This window comes from Pantherophis guttatus, chromosome 1, assembly GCF_059756535.1.
Source record: "Pantherophis guttatus breed Tessera chromosome 1, ASM5975653v1, whole genome shotgun sequence".
NCBI lineage: Eukaryota > Metazoa > Chordata > Lepidosauria > Squamata > Colubridae > Pantherophis > Pantherophis guttatus.
Genome location: NC_142063.1, coordinates 339858082 through 339880100, shown reverse-complemented (window position 1 = coordinate 339880100; position 22019 = coordinate 339858082). Strand labels below are relative to the sequence as shown.

At 41.4% G+C, this 22019-nt stretch overlaps 1 protein-coding gene across 1 annotated transcript in view; it reads right to left on the bottom strand.

Moving 5' to 3' along the window:
- The window catches only part of SYNRG (synergin gamma), an 88455-nt gene that overhangs the window by 24455 nt on the left and 41981 nt on the right, over positions 1–22019 (bottom strand). The window contains exons 11-13 of the mRNA XM_087883452.1: positions 20320–20420; positions 18316–18378; positions 10332–11279 (exon numbers count right to left, since the gene is read on the bottom strand). Of these exons, the coding sequence (XP_087739578.1) occupies positions 10332–11279; positions 18316–18378; positions 20320–20420 (1112 nt within the window). The remainder of the gene's footprint in view (positions 1–10331; positions 11280–18315; positions 18379–20319; positions 20421–22019) is intronic.

Sequence of the window (22019 nt, the reverse complement as noted above, 5' to 3'; positions counted from 1 at the left end):
TCAGACAGAACTGAAGAAGCTTCTTGGATGAGAAGCGAAACGTCTTCAAGAAAAAACAAAGTCCAGTTGCCTTTTGAAAAAAAGCACTTTTGGGATTTCAAAAGACCTTAAAAACCTGGCTGTTCTCTCAGGCTGTGGGACAGGATGAATGGACCTCTAAGAAAGAAATAAAAGAAAAGGAAGATACAGAATACTATCAAGTATGGACTAAGTGGTACCATTGGCTTGAGATTAGGGAAAGTAAAAGTGAATAAATGGTGTGACAAATGTGTAAAATACTGTAAATGAATAAAACTAGAAATAAAGGGACGATAAAGATAAGAAAAATGGGGAATGTAGAAAGTAGAAAGTAAGAGGAACGAAACTGATATGTCAAAAAAACACATATTGTGTGTTTGTGTTTTGTACGTTGTATTGTTGTTGTTATTGTAAAATTAATTTAAAAATTTAAAGAAGAAAGAATCTCTAAGATTGGTGTGTGGTCTGGACTGCCATCTTGTAATTATTCTGTAATTCTTTTTCTTTTTTTAATTAATTTTATCGTGTACTTAATTCATGCTGTTCTTTACTTTGTGAGGCACCCAGAATTGGATGGGATTGGACAGCACCACAATTGAATGAAGTAAATCAGGGGTGGGCAAATGTGGCCCTTTTACAACTTGTGGACTTCAACTCCCAGAATTCCTGAGACAGCTTGGCTGTCTCAGAAATTCTGGGAGTTGAAGTCTACAGGTTGTAAAAGGGCCACATTTGCCCACCCCTGGGTTATGGGGTTAAAAGTCACGATAAACAGTTTATTACAGAGGTGGGCAACTATGGTCCTTTTATGACTTGTGGACTTCAATTCCCAGAATTCCTGAGCTAACATGGCTGGCTCAGGAATTCTGGGAGTTGAAGTCTACAAGTCATAAAAGGGCCATAGTTGCCCACCCCTGAAGTAAATAAATACAGGTAAATTGTCCACTTATGAATGGCCATTTATATGACAGCAGGACACTGCGACCATCGTAAATATACACTGGTGCCGGTGCCGGTTGCAAAGTGTTCAAATTTTGATCGTGTGACCATGAGGATGCGGTGATGATCATTAAATGCAAGGACTGGTCCTAAGTCACTTCTTTCAGTGGTGTTATAACTTCAAACAGTCGTTAAACAAATGGTTGTAAGACAAGGATTACCTGTACACAAATCGCAGCTATCTTTCCCAACTTTCTATTATTCAGAGCAACGACAAACACACTTGTATTTTGTGAGAATTAAAAAATGATGCCAAGTTTCTGATTGTGGAATTTGGGAAGCCAACCTCATGTTTTGCCTCAGGAGGGAAATCTGCCTTCCCTGCCTGACAGAAATATCACACCTCTCTTGATCATTTTGTAGCCCCAACCAGGTGCAAAATTTGTACTTTTGTCTAAAAGCCAACAAGGGGGAACCTGAGATAGTGTACTTTTGCTCAAGCAATCTTGTTTCCCCTCTTTGTTTTAAGGCTAGACCAAAATTTAGATATACAAAGGAATTTTTTTTAAAGAAGGGGTAAAGGTACACATGGAATATCCGGAATAAACAACCTGCAGGATTGACATTTGGTTCTTCAGCATTAGGAACTGGTGTTTTGGCTCAGTTCTGATCAGTTGCCTTATTCAGGGGTGTCCAATCATGGCAACTTTATGACTGGTGGACTTCAATTCCCATAATTCCCTAGCCAGCTTGGCTGGGGAATTCTGGTAATTGAAGTCCACCAATCTTAAAGTTGCCAAGATTGGACACCCCTGGCCTTATGTGATAAAGAGAACTGGGATTCCACTCAGCTAATATTCTTAACAACATATGTTTCTTTAACCCAACTGAAGAGGAAATACTACTAAAAATTTTCAACTGCACAGAAATGGATAGACTCACCTTGGAACTCAAGGATAAAAGCAAAACATTGTACTATAAAATCTGGGCAAAATTCTACGAATGGTTAGATAAAAGGAGGATAGCCGAGACAAATGTGTAGTGTTAGACTAGAATTATATACGTCATTATAGATAAATATGTATGTGAATTGTAAAGATAGGTACATGTAAGTTTAGATATGTATAATTGTATAGGAATAAGGTATAAATTATTATTATACTATGTTTAAATAACGTATAAGGGCTAAGGAATATATTATTATATTATCATTAGTATATTATATATTAGTTTAAAGTGTTGGAAGATGCTTGAGGCTAGTGATGTCATATCTATGTCCAATGTTTCTAATTTTGAACTATTAATAAAAAACATTTTAAAAACAACGTATGTTTCTTTCAACTAGGGAGTCTCCATATTTCCTCAACAGCTATGTGGGAGAAAGCGAATGCATACAAGGCCCAAATATGCAATTGACAGAGAGATTGTATCTGGAATATTAATTTCATTGTGTGGAATCTATATAGGCTTCATTGCTGATGAGCAGAACATCATGATTTCCAACAGATACCTTCGGCAGGATCATCAACCCAACATGCCAACCTGTGTTGTTATTTAATGAGTAAGAAGCAATTTTTTGGTGATCAGGAGATGAGAAATTTATGAAGACGACATATAAACGAAAGGACCAGCTTTATGGGTCTTCAACGCTATTATATCAAGGGGGAACAACCCTTGCCAAGATTTAGGTGCCCTGCCTAGGCCTATCGGTACCAAAAATCACCTAAGATTTATGAACTAGGTGGCTGTGGCTGCACTCTTAACATTTTCCAACTATTTAAGGTGGGCAGTTCCCGAGCTTGAAAATGGGACCCTCAATATTTTGGGGTTCCCAGAGAAACGGTAAACGTGCCCGGTGACAGCATGAAATTCTGCAATTCTCTTGGTCTGTGCCTGTGTGTGTGAATGAAACTGCAGGTATTTTAAAAGACAGAAATTGTGTTGAAGTTCTGAATGCTTCATCACTGGAAGCTTTTAAGAAGAGATTTGACAACCATTTGTTTGAAATGGTATGTAGGGTTTCCTGCCAGAGCAGGGGGTTGGACTAGAAGACCTCCAAGATTCCTTCCAACTCTGTTATTCTATTCTATTCTGTTCTGTTCTGTTCTGTTCTGCTCTGCTCTGCTCTGCTCCTGTTCGGTTCTACTTCTGTTCTACTTCTATTTCTATTTCTATTTCTTCTATTCTATTCTTCTTTCACATTCCCCCTCTCACAGATTTCAGGTTCATTTAACAACTGTGGCAACAAAGGTTGTAAAATGGGGTAAAACTCACTGAACAGGTGTCACACTTAGCAACAGAAATTTTGGGCTCAACTGTGGTTATGAGTTGAGCACTATGTATAATAGAAACTAAAATTTTAATAGAGCTTCCAAAGTTTCTATAGCATCAAAGAGCGTGGTAGTTAATAATTTTCTTTGTTTATACAGAATAAGAAGAGGAAGGAGGACATTTAAATGACTATGTGATTAAGCTTAAAAGTGTTAAGTATCACTTTAAAGGAAGCTTCCTCTTGCTGTTATTCATAGGCTACTCCAAGTGTTTTTCTTATTTAATTAGCTTATTTTCTAAGGGAAGGAAAGATGGGATAAGAAGGCAGGGCCACGGGTAGTCCTCGACTTACAACCACTCATTTAGTGACCGTTTGAAGTTACAAAGGCAATAAGAAAAATGCTTTATGACCATTTTTCACAGTGATGACCATTGCATTATCTTCATGGTCATGTGATGAAAATTCAAATGCTTCCCAACTGACTCATATTTATGACGGTTGCAGTGTCCCGGGGTCATGTGATCACCTTTGTGACCTTCTGACAAATAAAGTCAATGGTGGAACCAGATTTCCTTAACAACTGTGTCACTAACTTAATAATTGCAATGATTCACTTAACAACTGTGGCAAAAAGGTCATAAATTGGGCACAAAATTAACAACTATCTTGCTTAGCAATGGAAATCTGGAGTTCACTTATGGTTGTAAGTCGAGGACTGCCCGTATAGAGAGGGAAAGGATTATATCTGTATCCTATCCAGATAGGAATCAATTGATGCTTCTGTTAAAATCTTCTGTACTCCAAAAGAGTAAATAGCAAAAACATAGAAAGTTCCACCAAGCTCTAGATAAAGTCAGCAATCAAAAATCATCTCCTAGATCTGTGATGGCGAACCTATGGCACGTGTGCCACAGGTGGCATATGTAGCCATATCGGTGGGCACACGAGCTCAGCTCCAGCGGGCGCCAGCTGATTTTTGGGCCTTCTGGGCCCACCAGAAGTAGGGAAACAGCCTGTTTCCTGCCTCCGGAGGGCCTCAGGGGGTGGTGGGGAAGGCCGTTTTTCTCTCTCCCCAGGCTCCAGAGCCTTTCTAGGAGTCTGGAGAGGGTGAAAACGGCCTTCCCCACCCCCCCAGAGGCCCTCTGGAGGTCAGAAACAGCCCATTTGCCAACTTCCGGTGGGACTAGAAAGGCTCTGGAACCTGGGGAGAGAGAAAAACGGGTCTTCCGGTCCCACTGGAAGTTGGCTAACGGACCTTTTTTCGGCCTCCGGAGGGCCTCCGGGGGTAGGGAAGGCCATTTTTGTCCTCCCCAGACTCTTAGAAAGGCTCTGGAGCCTGGGGAGAGAGAAAAACGGGCCTACCAGGCCATCATGTGCCAGGAGCATGGAGGGGGTGTTGCACGCGCATGCGTGCGGGCGGAGCGCATAGAATTATGGGTGTGGGCACATGCGCACGCAACCCTCCTCCGTGCTCCCCCCGCTCCTGGCATACGATGGCAAAAAGGTTAGCCATCACTCTCCTAGATTAAAGAAATTCTCCCCTCTTTGTATAAATATTCACACTCCTGAAGATAGAAATGCGTTTTTTGTTTTTAAAATTTGGGAATTGTACTACATAGCTCATTCCTTGACTAAAATAAGTACAGGTAGTCCTTGATTTACAACAGTTCATTTAGTGACCATTCGAAGTCACAACGGCACTGATAAAAGTGACTTAGGACTGATTTTCACATGACCGTTGTGGCATTCCCCAAGGTCACGTGATCAAAATTCAGATGCTTGGCAACTGGCATGTACTTATGACTGTTGCAGTGTCCCAAGGTCAGGGGATCACCTTGCGACCTTCTGACAAGCAAAGTCAAAGAGGAAGCCAGAGTCACTTAACAACCGTGTTACTAGCTTAACAACTGCAGTGATTCACTTAACAACCGTGGCAAGGAAGGTCATAAAACGGGGGCAAAATTCATTTAACAAAGTGTCTCCATTAGCAATAGAAATTTTTGGCTCTATTGTGATTGTAGGTCAAGGACTACCTGTATAAATCATCTGATACTATAAACACTATTTATTTCAGAGAATTCTTCCTGCTATGCAGCTGTTAGAAATCATTTTGAGGCTGGCTGGTAAATACATAAATACTTTACTGAACAATTTTTGTATCGTTTAAGTATTTTGTAAGCCACTTTCCCCCCATTTATAAGCAAAAGAGAAAAAAAGGCCTCAACAAACAAACAAACAAAAAAAAGAGAATTGTAAATAAAAAGGCTGTTTTCCAGAAATTTTTCATTTCTTTCCATGACTTCACATCTTTACTCAGGAGAAAGTCATTTTCTAGTTAGTTCTAGTTAAGCAGCTGTCTTAGTTAGTTCCAGTTAGTGGCATGGTCATCAAACCCATTGGATTTTTTAAAAATTTTTCTGAACAGTCATAACTCCCATTCTAGCTCTGTTAACCGCCAAAGATAGAAAGACAGAGAAAGAGAAAGAGAAAGAGAGAGAGAGAGAGAGAGAAAGAGAGAGAGAGTGACTTTTCATATAGAAGGGGATACAATTGCTTTAAACTTTATTTTATTTTTTTTCTGATGACCAGAAATTTCTGGACTCAAAAAAAAAAAAAAAAAAAAAAGAGTGAGGGGGAAGGAAAAACCACACATGCTCAGACTTTCAAATTATGCCAAGATAAATATTTATTTAAACACAGCAGGACTTACAGATCACAAAAAAGAGAATGGTATTACAGGAGCTCAAAGGAAATCATCAGAGTCAAAGCATGCAGGCCAGTCTTTTGCAGAAGAGAGAGATATCAAAGCTGTTTTCCAAAAGGCACATTCACACAGGAAAAAATGTCAAGTTGAAAATAAAAGGCATCAGAGAAGTGGAGGAAAAAAAGAGACAGCCGGAAGGAAGAGATCTCTACCCCGGTTCTGATTCGGGAAAAAAAGTTTTGGTTTTTTTTTTCTGATGCAAAGGTTCTGCCAGTTTTTGCAAACTCAGCAAATTGGCCCGTCTTCCAGCTGTTTAATCGTGCACTGCAACAGTTTCCAAAAGGGTCAATGGGGGGGGGGCAAATCAGGGGAAGGGTGGGGAAGAGACCCCCACCCACCCACTCCAAGGCCAATCCAATCCAATCCAATCCAATCAGACAGAACCGAGAAAAGGGTTCTAAAATTTGGCAGAAAAGTAAAACGACAGGTTGAAATTAACAAGCAGAAGGTTATAAACATTGGTCAAGATTGTTAATTCCACAATCGAGCCAGGGCATTTCGTGTTGGTTACCTTCCCGTTCACAGAATTAAAGAAACAAAGTTTAAAGAGACAGTATCCCCTTGAAAGAGCTCGAAAAAGCCTCTCCTTTCATTCCTGCGGTGTTAAGAGCATTTACACTGTAGAGTAATTGATTTAAATATCCTTTCCCCCCCTTCACCATCGAAGACATTAATTCCTTCTAGTCCCCCGATAGCTGGGATTTTGCTTGCGTAAACTCTCAAGCGTGGAAAGATTAAACGCTAGTTTTGTTTGCAATGTATGCTAATACTGGAAGAGACGGATGAGAAGAAGTCCTACATAATTTAGGAACTCCTCTCTGAAACCACCAAAAAAGTACCTTGGAGGAATGGAAAAAGGGAATACTGTCCCTTTCTGACAATTCAGTTTACAGACCAAATAGAAACGAGCAAAGAAAAAAAAAATCTGCTTTCAATTAAAGTTGTAGAGTATATATGGAACATTACCAATTCAGAACTTGAAAAGTTCCCCCCTCCTCTCTCTGTGTGTGTATATATATATATACATATATAAGAGTATATATATATATATATTATATTTATATATATATTATATTTATATATAATATAAATATTATATATATATATATATATATATATATATATATATATATATATATATATATATATATATATATATATATATACATACACATAAATATATATATACATAAATATATATATACTGTACATTAGAGCTTAGGGATGTGAACGTATTTCAGAAAAGGTGCTTTGGAGTACCAGTCTGTTAACTCTTGAAGCAGCTGTGAGAACCTGGGAAAAGATGTAGCTGCTTTAAAGGGGTTGGAGATAGGTGCTACATACACGGATCCGGTATGATTGCTCTTTGGAATCAAATCTGGACCACTTCACAGCTCTAATATATACACAGAGAGAAGAAAAGAGAGAAGCAACAGGACAGAAAAATAGTTGATTTATCAAATTAACAGTAGACAGAAAGCCCCAAGAAAATATAGACAAGAAGGAATTTTGGAGTCGGAGCGGATGAAAACTACTTCTTTGTCATTTAGCTATCAGCATCTAAGGCAGTTTCTCTCACCCCTGGAAATTGTAAGCGGTGTGGAATTCAACTCCCAGAATTCCTCAGCCATTCACCCATGCTGGCTGGGGAATTCTGGGAACTGAAGTCCACCCCTCTTAGGGAGTTGCCAAGGTTGAGAAACCCTGATCTAAGGTTTCAAAAAAATAGCTGAGGATTCGCCGTTCCCTTTCCTCTTAAGAGTAAATTTTTCTTACGCCTTAATTGCATTTTATCATTGAGTCTGCATCAAAAAGGAACTGTGGAAAATGCCACCTAAGCTTGATTCCTAGCCAATAGTTAAAATACTTAAGCAGTGGATCTTGGTTGGCATTAATCACTTCTTTGGTACAGCTGGAATGGCAAGCTGTCGATATGTGTTCTGGGATTTTTGATTGAGAGAAATCCACTTTTGATCCCTTAATCATGATTGGGAAATGGAAATATTAACCCTGAACAGGCCCTTGGCACCAGAAAGTAGATAAACACTTGATTTTTGGAAAATAAGGAATGGGGAAATCATTCTCTATAAAGTTTAGCATCAAAAACATAATACTGACTTAATCAATCTCAGGATCCAGAATGCATCTCTCGGTGCAAACTGAATGGCCATCATCAATCCTTGAATTGCTACGGACAGTTACCATAATTCATCAAACTATCCCTAAAACAGATTAGAAAAATAGTAGGAAAAAAGTGCTTTTGAAAAACTCAAAATTAAAAAAAAAAAATTTCAAGGACAAGCATGGTAGGTACCAGGCTACTGGTAAACTTACCATGCCAGATCAAACATTTAAACATCCAAAAACAAAAAAAAAGGTTTAATTCTTCACGAAGCAAATTTACTCCTGATATTTCAAACACCCTGTTAGAGAATTCCCCTTCTTCTAAAACCACCAAAGGGGTTTGTTTCTCTGTTTCCCTACCTAAAAATAGACTATAAGATTACAGTACAGTTATTTTTTTCTCCTCTTTCTCTTAGGATCTTGGGTGGGATAGAGGCAAGTGAGAAAGAAACAGCAACTGATGTAGAAGTACATGGTTTGCTGGAGGAATTATTTCCTTGCCACCTATACTAATACTGATTAACCCTTGTTTGTGCTGGAATATTGTGATTTTTTCCCTGTTTTTTTAAAGGCCACAAAATTCAGTGATCCACCCACTGAGAAATTGTACCCAAAAAAAAATCACCAGCCCATGAGGTGTTTAGTTTAATGATTTACAACTAAATTGGAGATAATTAATTCATTCTCTGTACGGTATTTGTTCATTTCCTGAAGAAAACTAAAAGGAGGAAAATTCAATACTTCCTTGCTTTTTATTTCATTCGGGACAATTAGAGAGGCATTAGTGTTGCTTGCCTTTCAAGTGATGCAAATGGGAGAGACCAATCCGCTATGTCCTTCTCACCTATCATAGTTTAGTGCAGGTGAGACAACCCAAGGAATTGGCCACACCTTTCTATTCCAGGTATTTGAGAGGGCACTGATATTCTGTGGGACCTATGGAAGGATGGCTTCCAACCTACCAGCAGTTGATGCAAAAGGATTGGTATCCAGTAGAATAGTGATCTCAGTGTTATGTTTTCCTAGATCAAAGTCTGTTATTTGCACCCTGAGACAGCTAAGCCATTAATGACTATTTCAATGCCAGTATTGGGAATCTATTTTGCAGACTGCATACCAGAATGGGGGGAAAAAATGCATTAATAGCACCATTCTGTGTTTGCAAAGCAGTCAAAGTTGTCTCTGCGTGAACCCAAAATGTTAAGAAAGCCATCGATTCACAGCGGAGGGAAAATATCACAATTTCTAGCATTAAACACAGCTAGGGCCTGGGCTTCTGTTATTATTGCTAATTTCTTCCAGAATACACAGAGATGACAATCTAATGATCTGTGCAAATGTGATATAGCAGCTATATTATTCAAAGTATATTCTGGTGCAGAAATTGCATGAGGCAGGATTTCAAGTGAATACTGGATGGATCTTCAATGGGGTTGGACTAGATGACCTGCAAGGTCCCTTCCAACTCTGTTACTGTTTACTGGGGCCAAATTAGAGACTGACACCCCCCCCCCCACTTAAACACGCATTGCCTTAATCTGGTCAGACAGTACTTTTAATACCTATGACTAGATTTAATACTGAATCAAAACCATAACTTAAAACTGACCTTTAAAGTCCCAGTTACACTGGCATTCTGATTGATTTAACAATTGGGATTAAGCTACCACTTCATTGGGATTAAGGAAAAAGGAACTGGAGGCTGTTTTCATAGTTTAGAGAGACACACCCCTGCATAGGCCAGAGCTAGGTAATTTCTTTCCAATGCTGGGATTATTAAAAAAAAAATCTTTGCAGCTGCAGGAAAATTCAAAAGACAGACCTGTGCTTTGGAGAAAAGGAATGCCCACGCAACAGGATCAAATCCCTTTTCTAACCAGTTAGCGCAACCCAAAGCAGCCTCTTGCTGGTTCTGTCTTACACTGTTAGTGACACAACCGAAGAGTTATTTTGCCTAAAACTGGGCTTGCTAAGAGGACATACTGTGCAGGACAGGATCTACCTCAAAAAACCAGCCGATCTAGAAATTACATAGTAGGACAACCAATTAATACTGCTCGATTAAAGAGATGAGAAGCTAGCCAAAAATACAGATTCCGGAGGCTTTTCCCATGGCTGGGTCGGCACAGAATACTGAAATTCAGCTCATGAGACCAGCACTTTGGGACTTTCCCTGTAGCTTCTGTTACCAGAGCAATCTAACCAGTTCCTCACCTGCTGCTGGTGGATGTTGACCACTAACCATTGGTAAATCCAGAGAGCTATCAGATAGGACATGCTTAAGGTCTCCTCCCACGTCTGCCAGTTTCATGTCAAACTGGACAGAGAGGGCGTCTTCCGAATCCTCCTTGCCCACGCTGCTGCCCCCAATGGATGGGAGGTCGAGAGACTTGACGGATGCCGAGTCCTCCTTGGTATGCTTGAAAGCGGCCAGTTTGTCGACGAGGGATTTTTCCGAGCTGGAGGAAAACTTGCTCGAGTGGAAATCGGCAAAGTCGTCTTCGCTTTTCACCGATGAAGGAGTATGGTCTTTGAGGTCCTCGAATCCCAACCCGGGGCTGTCCAGAGACAGCTGCTTGAAGATGTCGTATTTGCTGGAAGCAGCAACGGGACTCTGCCCGTTCTTCATGGCACTGGCTAAGGAGCCAGTTGAGGGAACCGAGTTGGCCTCTTGCTTGAGGACCCCGTATTTATCATCCAGCTGCTGCTCCAGAGAGACGGCGTTGTTGTTGAAAGCCATGAAGTCTGCAAACTCGTCCTGAGTGGTAGCCGAAGGACAACTCGACAACCCTCCAAAAAGGTTGAAGTCAGCAAAGTTGCTGGCCAGGGCCGAGCCGCTGCCTGGCGCGGGAAGAGTGGTAGCGGCCGATATTGTGTGTGATGGTGTAGCAAAAGTTGCCAGTTTGGGGGAACTGTACGCGGATGGAAAGAGAGCGGGTTGGCTCTCTCCAGTCGAGGCTGAGGAGAACAGATCCAGGTCTGCCAAATTCAGAGAAGGCTTTGCTTGGGGTTGTGGTTTGGACTGTATGGAAAGAGAAGAGAAAGAGGAAGGAAATGCTTTGTCCTTTGTCGGCGGTTCTAGTGGAGAGATGCTGTCCGCGGTTTTGAAATCGGTGAAGCCGTCGTCTGTCCCCGGGGACTTGAAATCGGCAAAACTCTCGCCTGGAAAACAAGAGAACAGATAGCAAAGTCCGTAGGTTTTCCTGAACATTTTAACAGGCTCAACCGAGTATCGTATCTGCTAACTCCCACCTGGTTCAAAATTCTCCCTGAACTAATTTTATTTTGTCCACTTTCCATTTTATTTCTCCTCAAGGACTCCAGGTGAATAATCTTTTAATGTTTTCCAAAATAAAAATGCATAAATAAGAAGTAATAAGCACAAAAACGAGGTAAGTTAAGGAATGGAAGGTTCTGTTGATTCCAAGGGAAATGTAGGGGGGAAAGTGACAGAACTTGGGGGCGGAGTTAAAAGAGGGAATCAGCCTAGAATCCCTACATAGCCAAGGTCAAATCCCCTTGAGTGTGGTTGACTCTTATCTAACCAGGTTAGCTGAGAAGATTCCTGTGCATAGGCATGAATACTAATAAAGGAATATATTTGTAGCTCAGGGTTGACATGAGGGGTTTTTGGTGCTCTCTGAACTTGTTTTATTTATTTATTTATTTATTAGTTCAATTTATATACCGCCGTCCTCCGAAGACTCAGGGCAGCTTACAATGCACTTATAGCAATAGCCTTCATTCTTTTGTATATACCTGCTTATTAGGGCTTTTTGGCCCCCCATACGCGGTGATTCTACAAAGTCAGCTTATTGCCCCCACAATCCGGGTCCTCAATTTACTTACTTCGGAAGGATGGAAGGCTGAGTCAACCTTGAGCCTGGTGAGATTTGAACTCGCACTAATTGCAGGCAGCTGGCAGCTAAGTGCTACATAAAAGCACTTAGTCCACTGCACCATTAAGGCTCTTCTTGCAGATGTTTTATTACCCAAACTAGGTAACATCATCAGTGCTAGCAAGAAAACAAGCAAGCTCAGAGAGCACCAAAGACCCCTCATAGACCTGAATAGCAACAAATCAATTTAATTGGACCTTCAGGTGTGGACCTGACCATTTGTCCTTGACCAGAAAGTACGTAAAGTATTTATTTATGCACCTTCTCCTCTTTTGGTAGCCAGGTGGAGCCCTTAATATTAAGTTATTGTTATCTACTGGGGACCAAGCTATGAGTGGATCTTTTTAAAAATTATTTCTGGAATATATAGACTGCTCCAATCTTCTGTCATGATTCTGGGCAGCTGACAGAATACAGCAATAAGGAATAAAAGATTAAAAACAAAGATCGTACTGCCCAAAAATGAACGTCTTGGAAAAACTAAGTTCCCTTCAAAAGACCAAAACATTAGACGCTAACACAAACCTGGGATTAGAGGCAGATTTTAATGGTCTGTTTCAACAGGACCTCAATGGGAGCCATATAAATCCCCCCCAGGGATGGATGGTGTGTGGGCAGGGGCCATGAGAGGTGAACCCCACTCCCTTGGTCTCACCAGGTGAGCTGTGGGACCGGGAGCACACCGAGCTTTGCCAGAATGTGTGGTATGGCCAAAAACTATGAGGGACAAGCGTTCCCACAACTAATCAGGTCCTCTGTCACGTGGAGCCTTTTATGTAATAACTAGCACCTTTTAACAGAAAAGATATTTGCAGCTAAGGGTTGAACTGTGGAGTCCTGCTGGTGGTTATCTTGCAGATAGGAAAAGCCTTGGTGGCGCAGCAGACTAAAGTGCTATTAAGTAGCACCAGCTGCCTGCAATTACTGTGAGTTCAAATCTCACCAGGCTCAAGGTTGACTCAGCCTTCCATCCTTTTGAGGTAGGTAAAATGAGGACCCGGATTGTGGGGGCAATAAGCTGACTTTGTATAAAATAGAACACCCCTTAGTGGGGACTGAAAGCCCTACTAAGCAGGTATATACAAAAGTATGACGGCTATTGCTTAACACATTGTAAGCCACCCTGAGTCTCCGGAGAAGGGCGTCATATAAATCGAACCAATAAATAAATAAATTTCATTACCCTTGCACTGATGACATGACCTAGTTGGGTAATGAAACGTCTGCGAGAAAACCACCAAGCTCAAAGAGCAGCAAGGAGTCTACTACTAGCGCCATGAAGGCACTCAGGAGCCTACTGTCAACCGCACAATTCACAAAGAGGACGTGTTACATGCCCTTAACTGCCTGTGCCACCATTTTGGGTGATGGTGACTTTTTCTAGAATGCTGCAGCGTGAGTCTGTTTGCCATCTTAGAAACCCACAAAACTACATTTTGGACTAAAGGGGTTTCTGAGGGACATGAGAATTTGGGAGGCCTTCCGAAGTTCTAGGGTGCGAATTTCTCACCATTGCTGTGAAAGAAATGAGTGTGTTGTGTTATTTGTAGTGGTGTGTGTGTGTTTGGGGATTGTTATGTGTGATGGAGTTCCAGTGAGTTCTAGGACCACCTTAGGCATGAAAGCTGGCTAGGTGACTTTGGGCCAATCACCAGGAGCCTGTGAATTCTAGTTCCGCCTTAAGCATGAAAGATATCTGGGTGACTTTGTGCCAATCATTCTCTCTCAGCCCAACCCACCTCACAGGGTTGTTGTTGTGGGGAAAATAGGAGGAGGAAGGCGCATTGGGTATGTTCACTGCCTTAAGTTATTTGTAAAAAATAAATAAATAAAGGCGGGATACAAACATATAAATAGAAATAAATGGGGTCACTAAGAGTCTACGTTGATTTGATGGCCCATCATTATAACTAATCACATACAAATGGTTAGTTTAAAACGGAATATTTACTTAACTTCTTCAAATTTGGCTTAACCCATTCACCAGCAGGAAGTAGAAACAACAAAATGGCGAAGAAAGTAACTTTAAATTCAACGCAATTTAAGGTTTGTTCTTTATGTCTGTATCTACCCAGTTACAGCCACATCCATGGGCAAGCACACACTTCATTTTTAATAAAATATTCAAATTACCATCACCAAAGCCAAAATAATAATAATAATAAAAATAATAAAAAACACCCAGTCAAGTCAGTTTCCCAAATGCTGCAGTAGCAAATCAACAGATCGGTCTTTGAGGCAGATATAAATTCTGAGCAGTTGGGAGATTTCAGGGAGATTCTCCTGAAAAGTGGTATGAGTATCACCTTTCCCGAAGCTCATTTGTGAAACTGACAATACCCCAAGACCAAGAAATGGGCACAGCAAAACTTGACTTACAGATGGGTTGCAAGCTTTTCCGTTAGAAATGTAAGCTGGTGAAAGGGTTAAAAGTGATAAAAAAACACAGTTCAAAACCAACTTGCCTCTTTTGCCTGAAAATGAAATACAGGTAGTCCTCGATTTACAATTATTTCTTTAGTGACCGTTCGAAGTTACAACAGCACTGAAGAAAGTGACTTATGCCTGTCTTTCACATTTACGACCGTTGCAGCATTCCACCCCCACCATGTCCCGTGATCTAAATTCGGATGTTTGGCAACTGATTCATATTTATGACAGTTGCAGTGTTCTGGGGTTATGTGATTCCCTTTTGCGACCTTCTGGCAAGCAAAGTCTATGGGGAAGCCAGATTCACCTTAAACCAGTGTTACTAAATTAACAACTGCAGTGATTCACTTAACAACTGTGGCACGAAAGGTTGTAAAAGGGGGCAAAACTCACTTAACAAATGCCTCACTTAACAACAGAAATTTGGGGCTCAACTCTTGTACATAATTAGCAGACTGTTGAGTTGTGTAAAGGAAAATTGTAATAAAAATTATTTGGAAAAAAAAATTACATTACAATTTTACCCAAAGGAAAAAAAAAAAAAGAAAGAAATTTGGGGCTCAATTGTGGTTGTAAGTCGAGAACTACCTGTACTGGGCTACCTACCAGGTTTCCACATGGCAGAAGAAACTTTTGAACTCATTCAGTTAAGCATGTAGAAGATGTCCAACAAACCCATCACGCCTATCATGTTAACATTATTCACAGCACAAAAACAGTACTTTCAGTGACAATGAGTCAATGAGGATATTGTTTCACCATTTTCAAGGATATTGTCCCTTAATTCCCACCACCTTTCTATAATTATGTTAAAATCAAACATGGATGCAATATTTAGGGAGTAGGTAGATGGTCCTCACTTTTTAATAGTATTTTTAAACACCCCCCCCCCCACATGATCTACAGGGGCATGGCAGGAATAAGAGGGTTCATGGCTCTTTCAGCTCCTAGTAGAGACTTCAAAACCCATTTTAGCCCTGTGTATGTGTGTGTGTGTGTGTGTGTGTGTGTGTGTGTGTGTGTGTGAAGATAAGACAAATAGGCTGCTGAATGTTAATAGGGCAAGCCCTGGGGAATGCATTCCTATGCTACAAACTCATCCGATAGTAGAACTCAAAGTTTCTTTCTTTCTTTCTTTCTTTCTTTCTTTCTTTCTTTCTTTCTTTCTTTCTTTCTTTCTTTCTTTCTTTCTTTCTTTCTTTCTCTCTCCCGCCTTCCTTCCTTCCTTTTCTCTCTCTCTCTTTTTCTCTCTTTCTTCCCTCCTTCCTGCCTGCCTGCAATTTTATTCTACATCCCTATATGACTCACTTTCTAGAATATTTTGTGCTTATTATGCTGTAGCAGGGTTATGTTACAGCTGAACTGGCTGTGAACCCAAGTTTAAAAATGCATCTCTCCCAATCTGGAGATATATAAAGAAAGCTGGTTGCATCAAACTAACCTCAGCCATTGTTACTCATGGGATAACTGCCAACCCTCTTCTAAAACCACACACACACACAGAGACACACACAGAGACACAAACAAACATTTACAGACAGAAAAATCATGCCATGCAGAAGAAATGGATTTTGATGACAGAAATTACATCTTTCTCAGAATATGCAAGATACTTAACCTCATAGACTTTATGCAGATTTCCTTTCTAATTATCTGCTTTAAAAGGACCTTTCATTTCTTGCAGGTACATACATAAGTAACAATAAAGGGAGATTTGGATAGTAAGTTTATAGCTTATAAATTGAATGAATGAATGAACGAATGAATGAATGAATGAATAGAATAGAATAGAATAGAATACAATTCTTTACTGGCCAAGTGTGACTGGACACACAAGGAATTTGTCTTTGGTGCCTATGCTCTCAGTGTACATAAAAAGACAAGATACATTTGTCAAGAATCATAAGGTACAACACTTAATGATAGTCATAGGGTACAAATAAGCAGTCAAATCATACTAGGAAACAATCAATATAAATCGTAAGGATACCAGCAACAAAGTTACAGTCATACACTCATAAGTGGGAGGAGATGTGTGATAGGAACAATGAGAAGGCTGGAAAGAAGGAAGGAAGGAAGGAAGGAAGGAAGGAAGGAAGGAAGGAAGGAAGGAAGGAAGGAAGGAAGGAAGGAAGGAAGTTGTGTCTCTTTTTGATGGTTCTCCATAACTTAGCAATAGCATTAGACTTATATACTGATCCATAGTGCTTTATAGCAGGGGTCTCCAACCCCCGGGCCCATTTGGAACGAGGCCACACAAGCTGCGGGCGAGCATGTGGGAAGCTCCATTTGCACGAGTGGCAGGTGCTCACACTCACGTGGGAAGCTCCATTTGTACAAGCAGCAGGTGCATGCACCCGCCCCTTCTGTAAAATGGAGCTGTGAGCAACAGGGCACGCCTGCTGCTTGTGTAGAACCAACCCCTGTCCCCTCCCCACCGGTCTGCAAAGCCGGAAAGGTTGGAGACCCCTGATTTATAGCTCTCTCTAAGCGGTTTACAGAGTCAGCCTATTGCCCCCCAACAACCTGGGTCTGCATTTTACCAACCTCGGAAGGATGGAAGACTGAGTCAACCTTGAGCTGGTCAGGATCAAACTCCTAGCAGTGGGTAGAGTTAGACTGAAATAGCAATAGCACTTAGACTTATATAGCACTTTACAGTACTTTACAGTCTTCTCTAAGCGGTTTACAGAGTCAGCCTATTGCCCCCCAACAATCTGGGTCTGCATTTTACCAACCTCGGAAGGATGGAAGACTGAGTCAATCTTGAGCCTCATCAGGATTGAACTCCTGGCTGTGGGCAGAGTTTGCCTGCAATACTGCATTCTAACCGGCTCTTGCATTTAAAGAGAGGCTGCTTATACAGGCAGTCCTCGACTTACAACAGTTGGTTTAGTGACTGTTCAAAGTTTCAACGGCACTGAAAAATGTGACTCAGGATCATTTTTCATACTTACGACCTTTGCAGCATCCCCATGATCATGTGATCAAAATTTGGATGCTTGGCAACTGGTTCGTATTTATGACAGTTGTAGTGTCCCAGGGTCATGTGATCCTCTTCTGTGACCTTCTGACATGCAAAGTCAATGGGGAAGCCAGATTCACTTAACAAGTGGGTTACTAACTCACCGATTGCAGTGATTCACTTAACATCGGTGGCAAGAAAAATCGTAAAATGGGGCAAAATTCACTTAACAAATGTCTCACTTAGCAACAGAAATTTTGGGCTCAGTTGTGGTCGTAAGTCGAGGACTAACTGTACTTATGGAAACTATTTAAGCCAGAGGATGGATTAGCATTCTGCAGTGTTTTGGGCACATTCCCAAGAATGGACACTGACCTAAAACACCTTCCCATATGTTCTGTCCTGCAGAAAAATAGCTTTTTCTTCTCAGTGACTTAGCTTAATATCATCATAAGTGTTTATTCCGACTTTGGGGGGGGGGAACCTCAGGGTCTCATAATGTGACGGACATTTCCTCCCCTTTTAATTGAGAATAACGGGCTTTGAGATTTGGGACCTTCAGGATCCAATTCTGTATCCTGAACCCCCCAAATGAAATGCGCATGTGGCCTCCATCCATGTGCCCCGGCCCCTGTACATGCTCCGCCCCCCACGCATGCGCGGCAGAGACCCAAAGGTCAGCTGGCTGGAGGGAGGTGCGTGCGCATGCCCAGCGGAGCTGAACTGGGGTGACGGCTTGCATGCCATCAGAGAGGGTGCTGCGTGCCACCTCTGGCACGCAAGCCATACATTCGCCATCACGGTTCTAGGATCTCCACCAGACCCAAATTTAACCAGTGACAGAGATCACTAGAAAGCCCAAGGAAGGCTGATCTTGGAAGGTTCTGCACTGGATAAAACTTACCTATAGATTTACTCTCCGATGGCTGCTCCAGTTCTCGAAAAGCACTGTATTTATCTCCATAATCTATGGTGTATATTTTAAAAAAAAGAGAATGTAGTTAAAATTCTGATAGAGATCCAGAATGTTACTGTTTTACAGTAGCATGCGGCCGGTATTTTATTTATTATTTATTCAATTGTTATGCCACCCATCTCCCCTACAAGGTGACTCTGGGCACTTTACAAGTTGTAATATAATATTGAAAGGCTTTCAAGTTTTTGCCAGAGCCAGTTCTGACAAGACCACCCTGCCTCAATCCAAATTAGTCAGTTATCAAAATAGGTAGTAAATAAAGGTAAAGGTAAAGGTTCCCCTTGCACATATGTGCTAGTCGTTCCCGACTCTAGGGGGCGGTGCTCATCTCTGTTTCAAAGCCAAAGAGCCAGCGCTGTCCAAAGAAGTCTCCATGGTCATGTGGCCAGCATGACTAAATGCCAAAGGCACACGGAACGCTGTTACCTTCCCACCAAAGGTGGTCCCTATTTTTTCTACTTGCATTTTTTACGTGCTTTCGAACTGCTAGATTGGCAGAAGCTGGGACAAGTAACAGGAGCTCATCCCGTTAGGCAGCACTAGGGATTCAAACCCCTGAACTGCCGTCCTTTTGATCAACAAGCTCAGCATCTTAGCCACTGAGCCACCACGTCCCCTGGGGAGTAAATAGTCCTGCCCAAAACAGAAGGGCTTTAAACCGATCTTCCAGGTAGGGTGGAATGCACGTTTAAAGCTCTGATGGTCACAATGAATCCTGGAGTGGAGTTTGCAAAGAGGAAGTGGAGGAGTTGATGTTCTCTGAGCTTGACTGTTTGCTTGCAGACATTTCATCAGCATTGATGATGTTACGGAGTTGGGTAATGAAATGTCTGCAAAAAAACAACCAAGCACAGAAAGCACCAAAGATCCCACAATAGTTGATAGTTCCACCCAGAATCTGAAGATTCAGTTGGAAGACAAAAAAACACATTGCTACTCCCTACAAAGGGACAAAATGAAAACCTAATTTTGCTTAATTTAAAAGAAAAAATAAGAGAGCAAAGTACACTGGGTGTACCTCTTGAAATCTCAGAGAAAATGCCCTTGGAGGCCTCTTAAGCTACATCCTTAACAATGAAAGGATGGATTTGAGAACTTAAAGCAGATTGCTTGGGAGAAAGGGAGGGGGGGATCCCCTCTCCAGTGAAACAGGGAAACTGGTAGAAAGTAAGACTTAGATTTAGAATAACTTTATTGTCACTTCAAATGTACACTAATCGGCATATAGTAAAATGAAATTTTGTTGCATACAGCTCTCAAAGGATCATCACCTCCAATATAACTACATAAACATGACAAAAATATAAATGAATAAATAAATAAACAAACAAATAAATAAATAAATAAGTAAGTAAGTAGGTAGGTAAGTAAGTAAGTAAGTAAGTAAGTAGGTAGGTAAGTAAGTAAGTAAGTATATATTGTATGACACAGAGAAACAACATGGTCTCAGGCAGGGGTGTCAAACTTGATTTCATTGAGGGCCGCATCAGGTTGTGCTTGACCTGGGGGACTGGGTGATGGTGGGCGTGCCCGGGATGGGCGTGCCTGGGGTGGGCGTGGCCAGGATGGGCATGTCCAGCTCGACGTCACTTATCGAGGCTCCATTTTCAGTCGTGACGGCCTCCTGCAGCCCTCTGCCAGCGAAAACGGAGGTGCAGCCCGCCCGCACTCTGTTTTCATCCGTGACGGCCTCCTGCAGCCCTCTGCCAGTGAAAATGGAGCCGGGCAGGCCGCGCGTGGCCTTCCTGAGCTCCATTTTTGCTGGCAGAGGGCTGCAGGAGGCCGTTGTGTCCGAAAATGGAGCGAAATTGGTGTGTTTTGGTCTCTTTCCTTTTTCGCTTTTTGATTGTCCCTTTTGAATGTAAGAAAAGTGGAGGGGAAAAATATCACATTTACAAAGGTAACTTTTTATTGGAAAAAATGCCCAAGTACCTTCAGCAGGCTTGTCAGATGCAATCCCCTTAAAAACAGCATACTTATCCACAGCAGGAGTCACTTTGGGGCCCGAAAGGGGTATCAGCATTGAAGGAGCACTAAAGAAAGGAAAGAAGAGAAGGTGAAAGCATAATTGGAAAAGGAGGGATATGAGATCCAGGTAGTCCTTGACTTATAACTGTTCATTTAGGAACTGTTTGAAGTTATAACAACACTGAACAAAGGATTTATGATTATTTTTCACATATTTACGACCACTGCAGCATCCCCATGTCATCAAATTTTGGCAACTGGCTCATATTTATGACGGCTGCAGTGTCCCACAGTCATTTGATCCCCTTTTGCGACCTTCTCACAAGCAAAGGTCAATGGGGAAGCCGGATTCACTTAACATCTATGTAACCAACTTAACAACTGCAGTGATTCAAATGACAACTGTGGCAAGAAAAGTCGTAAAATGCAGCAAATGTCTCACTTAACAACTGTCTCGCTTAGTAACATAACTTTTGGGCTCAATTGTGGTCGTAAATCAAGGACAACCTGTATTGGGATAGACCTGGGATAATAATAATCTAGAAAAAAATTATGATCAATATCAGTTCTGGTCATGCAACAATTTTACTCAGAATAAAATATGGGATATGGATGTTTCAGGCATATATCAGAATGAAGGCAGCCACAAAGAACAAATACCGTATTTTTCGGACTATAAGACGCACCGGTGTATAAGACGCACCAAGATTTTGAAGAGGTAAGTAAGAAAAAAAAAGTTTTCGCCGTCCCCCAGCCACCAGGAGCACGCTGCAGGCCTCCCAAACCCTCTGCAGGCCCCGGTTTTTGTAAAAACGGGCCCATTTTTCACAAAAATGGGACGAGCGGGGAGGGGCTTCAGGAGGCCAAAAATGGCTGTATTCAGTGTATAAGAAGCACCAATATTTCTACCCTCTTTTGGGGGGGGGAAGTGCGTCTTATACTCCGAAAAATACGGGTATGTCCAATGCCTGCCAATCTTTATGTTAAACATTCTCTGAAAATATTTTTGGAACAACTACTTAGAATATGGAAAATCAGCTTGCCACCTACAAACATTCTGTCACAAAATTAAAGCCCTTTTCTTAAGTGGTGTATTTTAACTTTTAAAGAGGGGGTCTGCATCTCAATGCACAAGACAAGAAGGTACAGAATTAGTGAATAATAGAATAACATAGTTGGAAGGGACCTTGGAGGTCTTCTAGTCCATTCCCCTGCTCAAACAAGAAATTCTACCTATACCATTCCAGACAAGTGGCTGTCCAGTCTCTTCTTAAAAACTTCCAGTGTTGGATTAATTGTGGAATATCGGTAGCCCTCAATTTATGACAATTGAGACAAAAATTTTTGTTGTTACGCGAGATATTTGTTAAGTGAGTTTTGCCCCATTTCACGACCTTTGTTGTTACAATTGTTAAATGAATCTGGCTTTCCCATGGAATTTGCTCGTCAGATGGTTGTAAAACCTTCACCCCAGGATACTGCAACCGTCATAAATGAGTCAGTTGCCAAGCGTAAAATTTCTTTTTACTACCGGTTCTGTGGGCGTGGCTTGGTGGGCGTGGTGTGGCTTGGTGGGCGTGGTGTGGCTTGGTGGGCATGGCTTGGTGGGTGTGGCAGGGGAAGGACACTGCAAAATTCCCATTCCCACCCCACTCTGGGGCCAG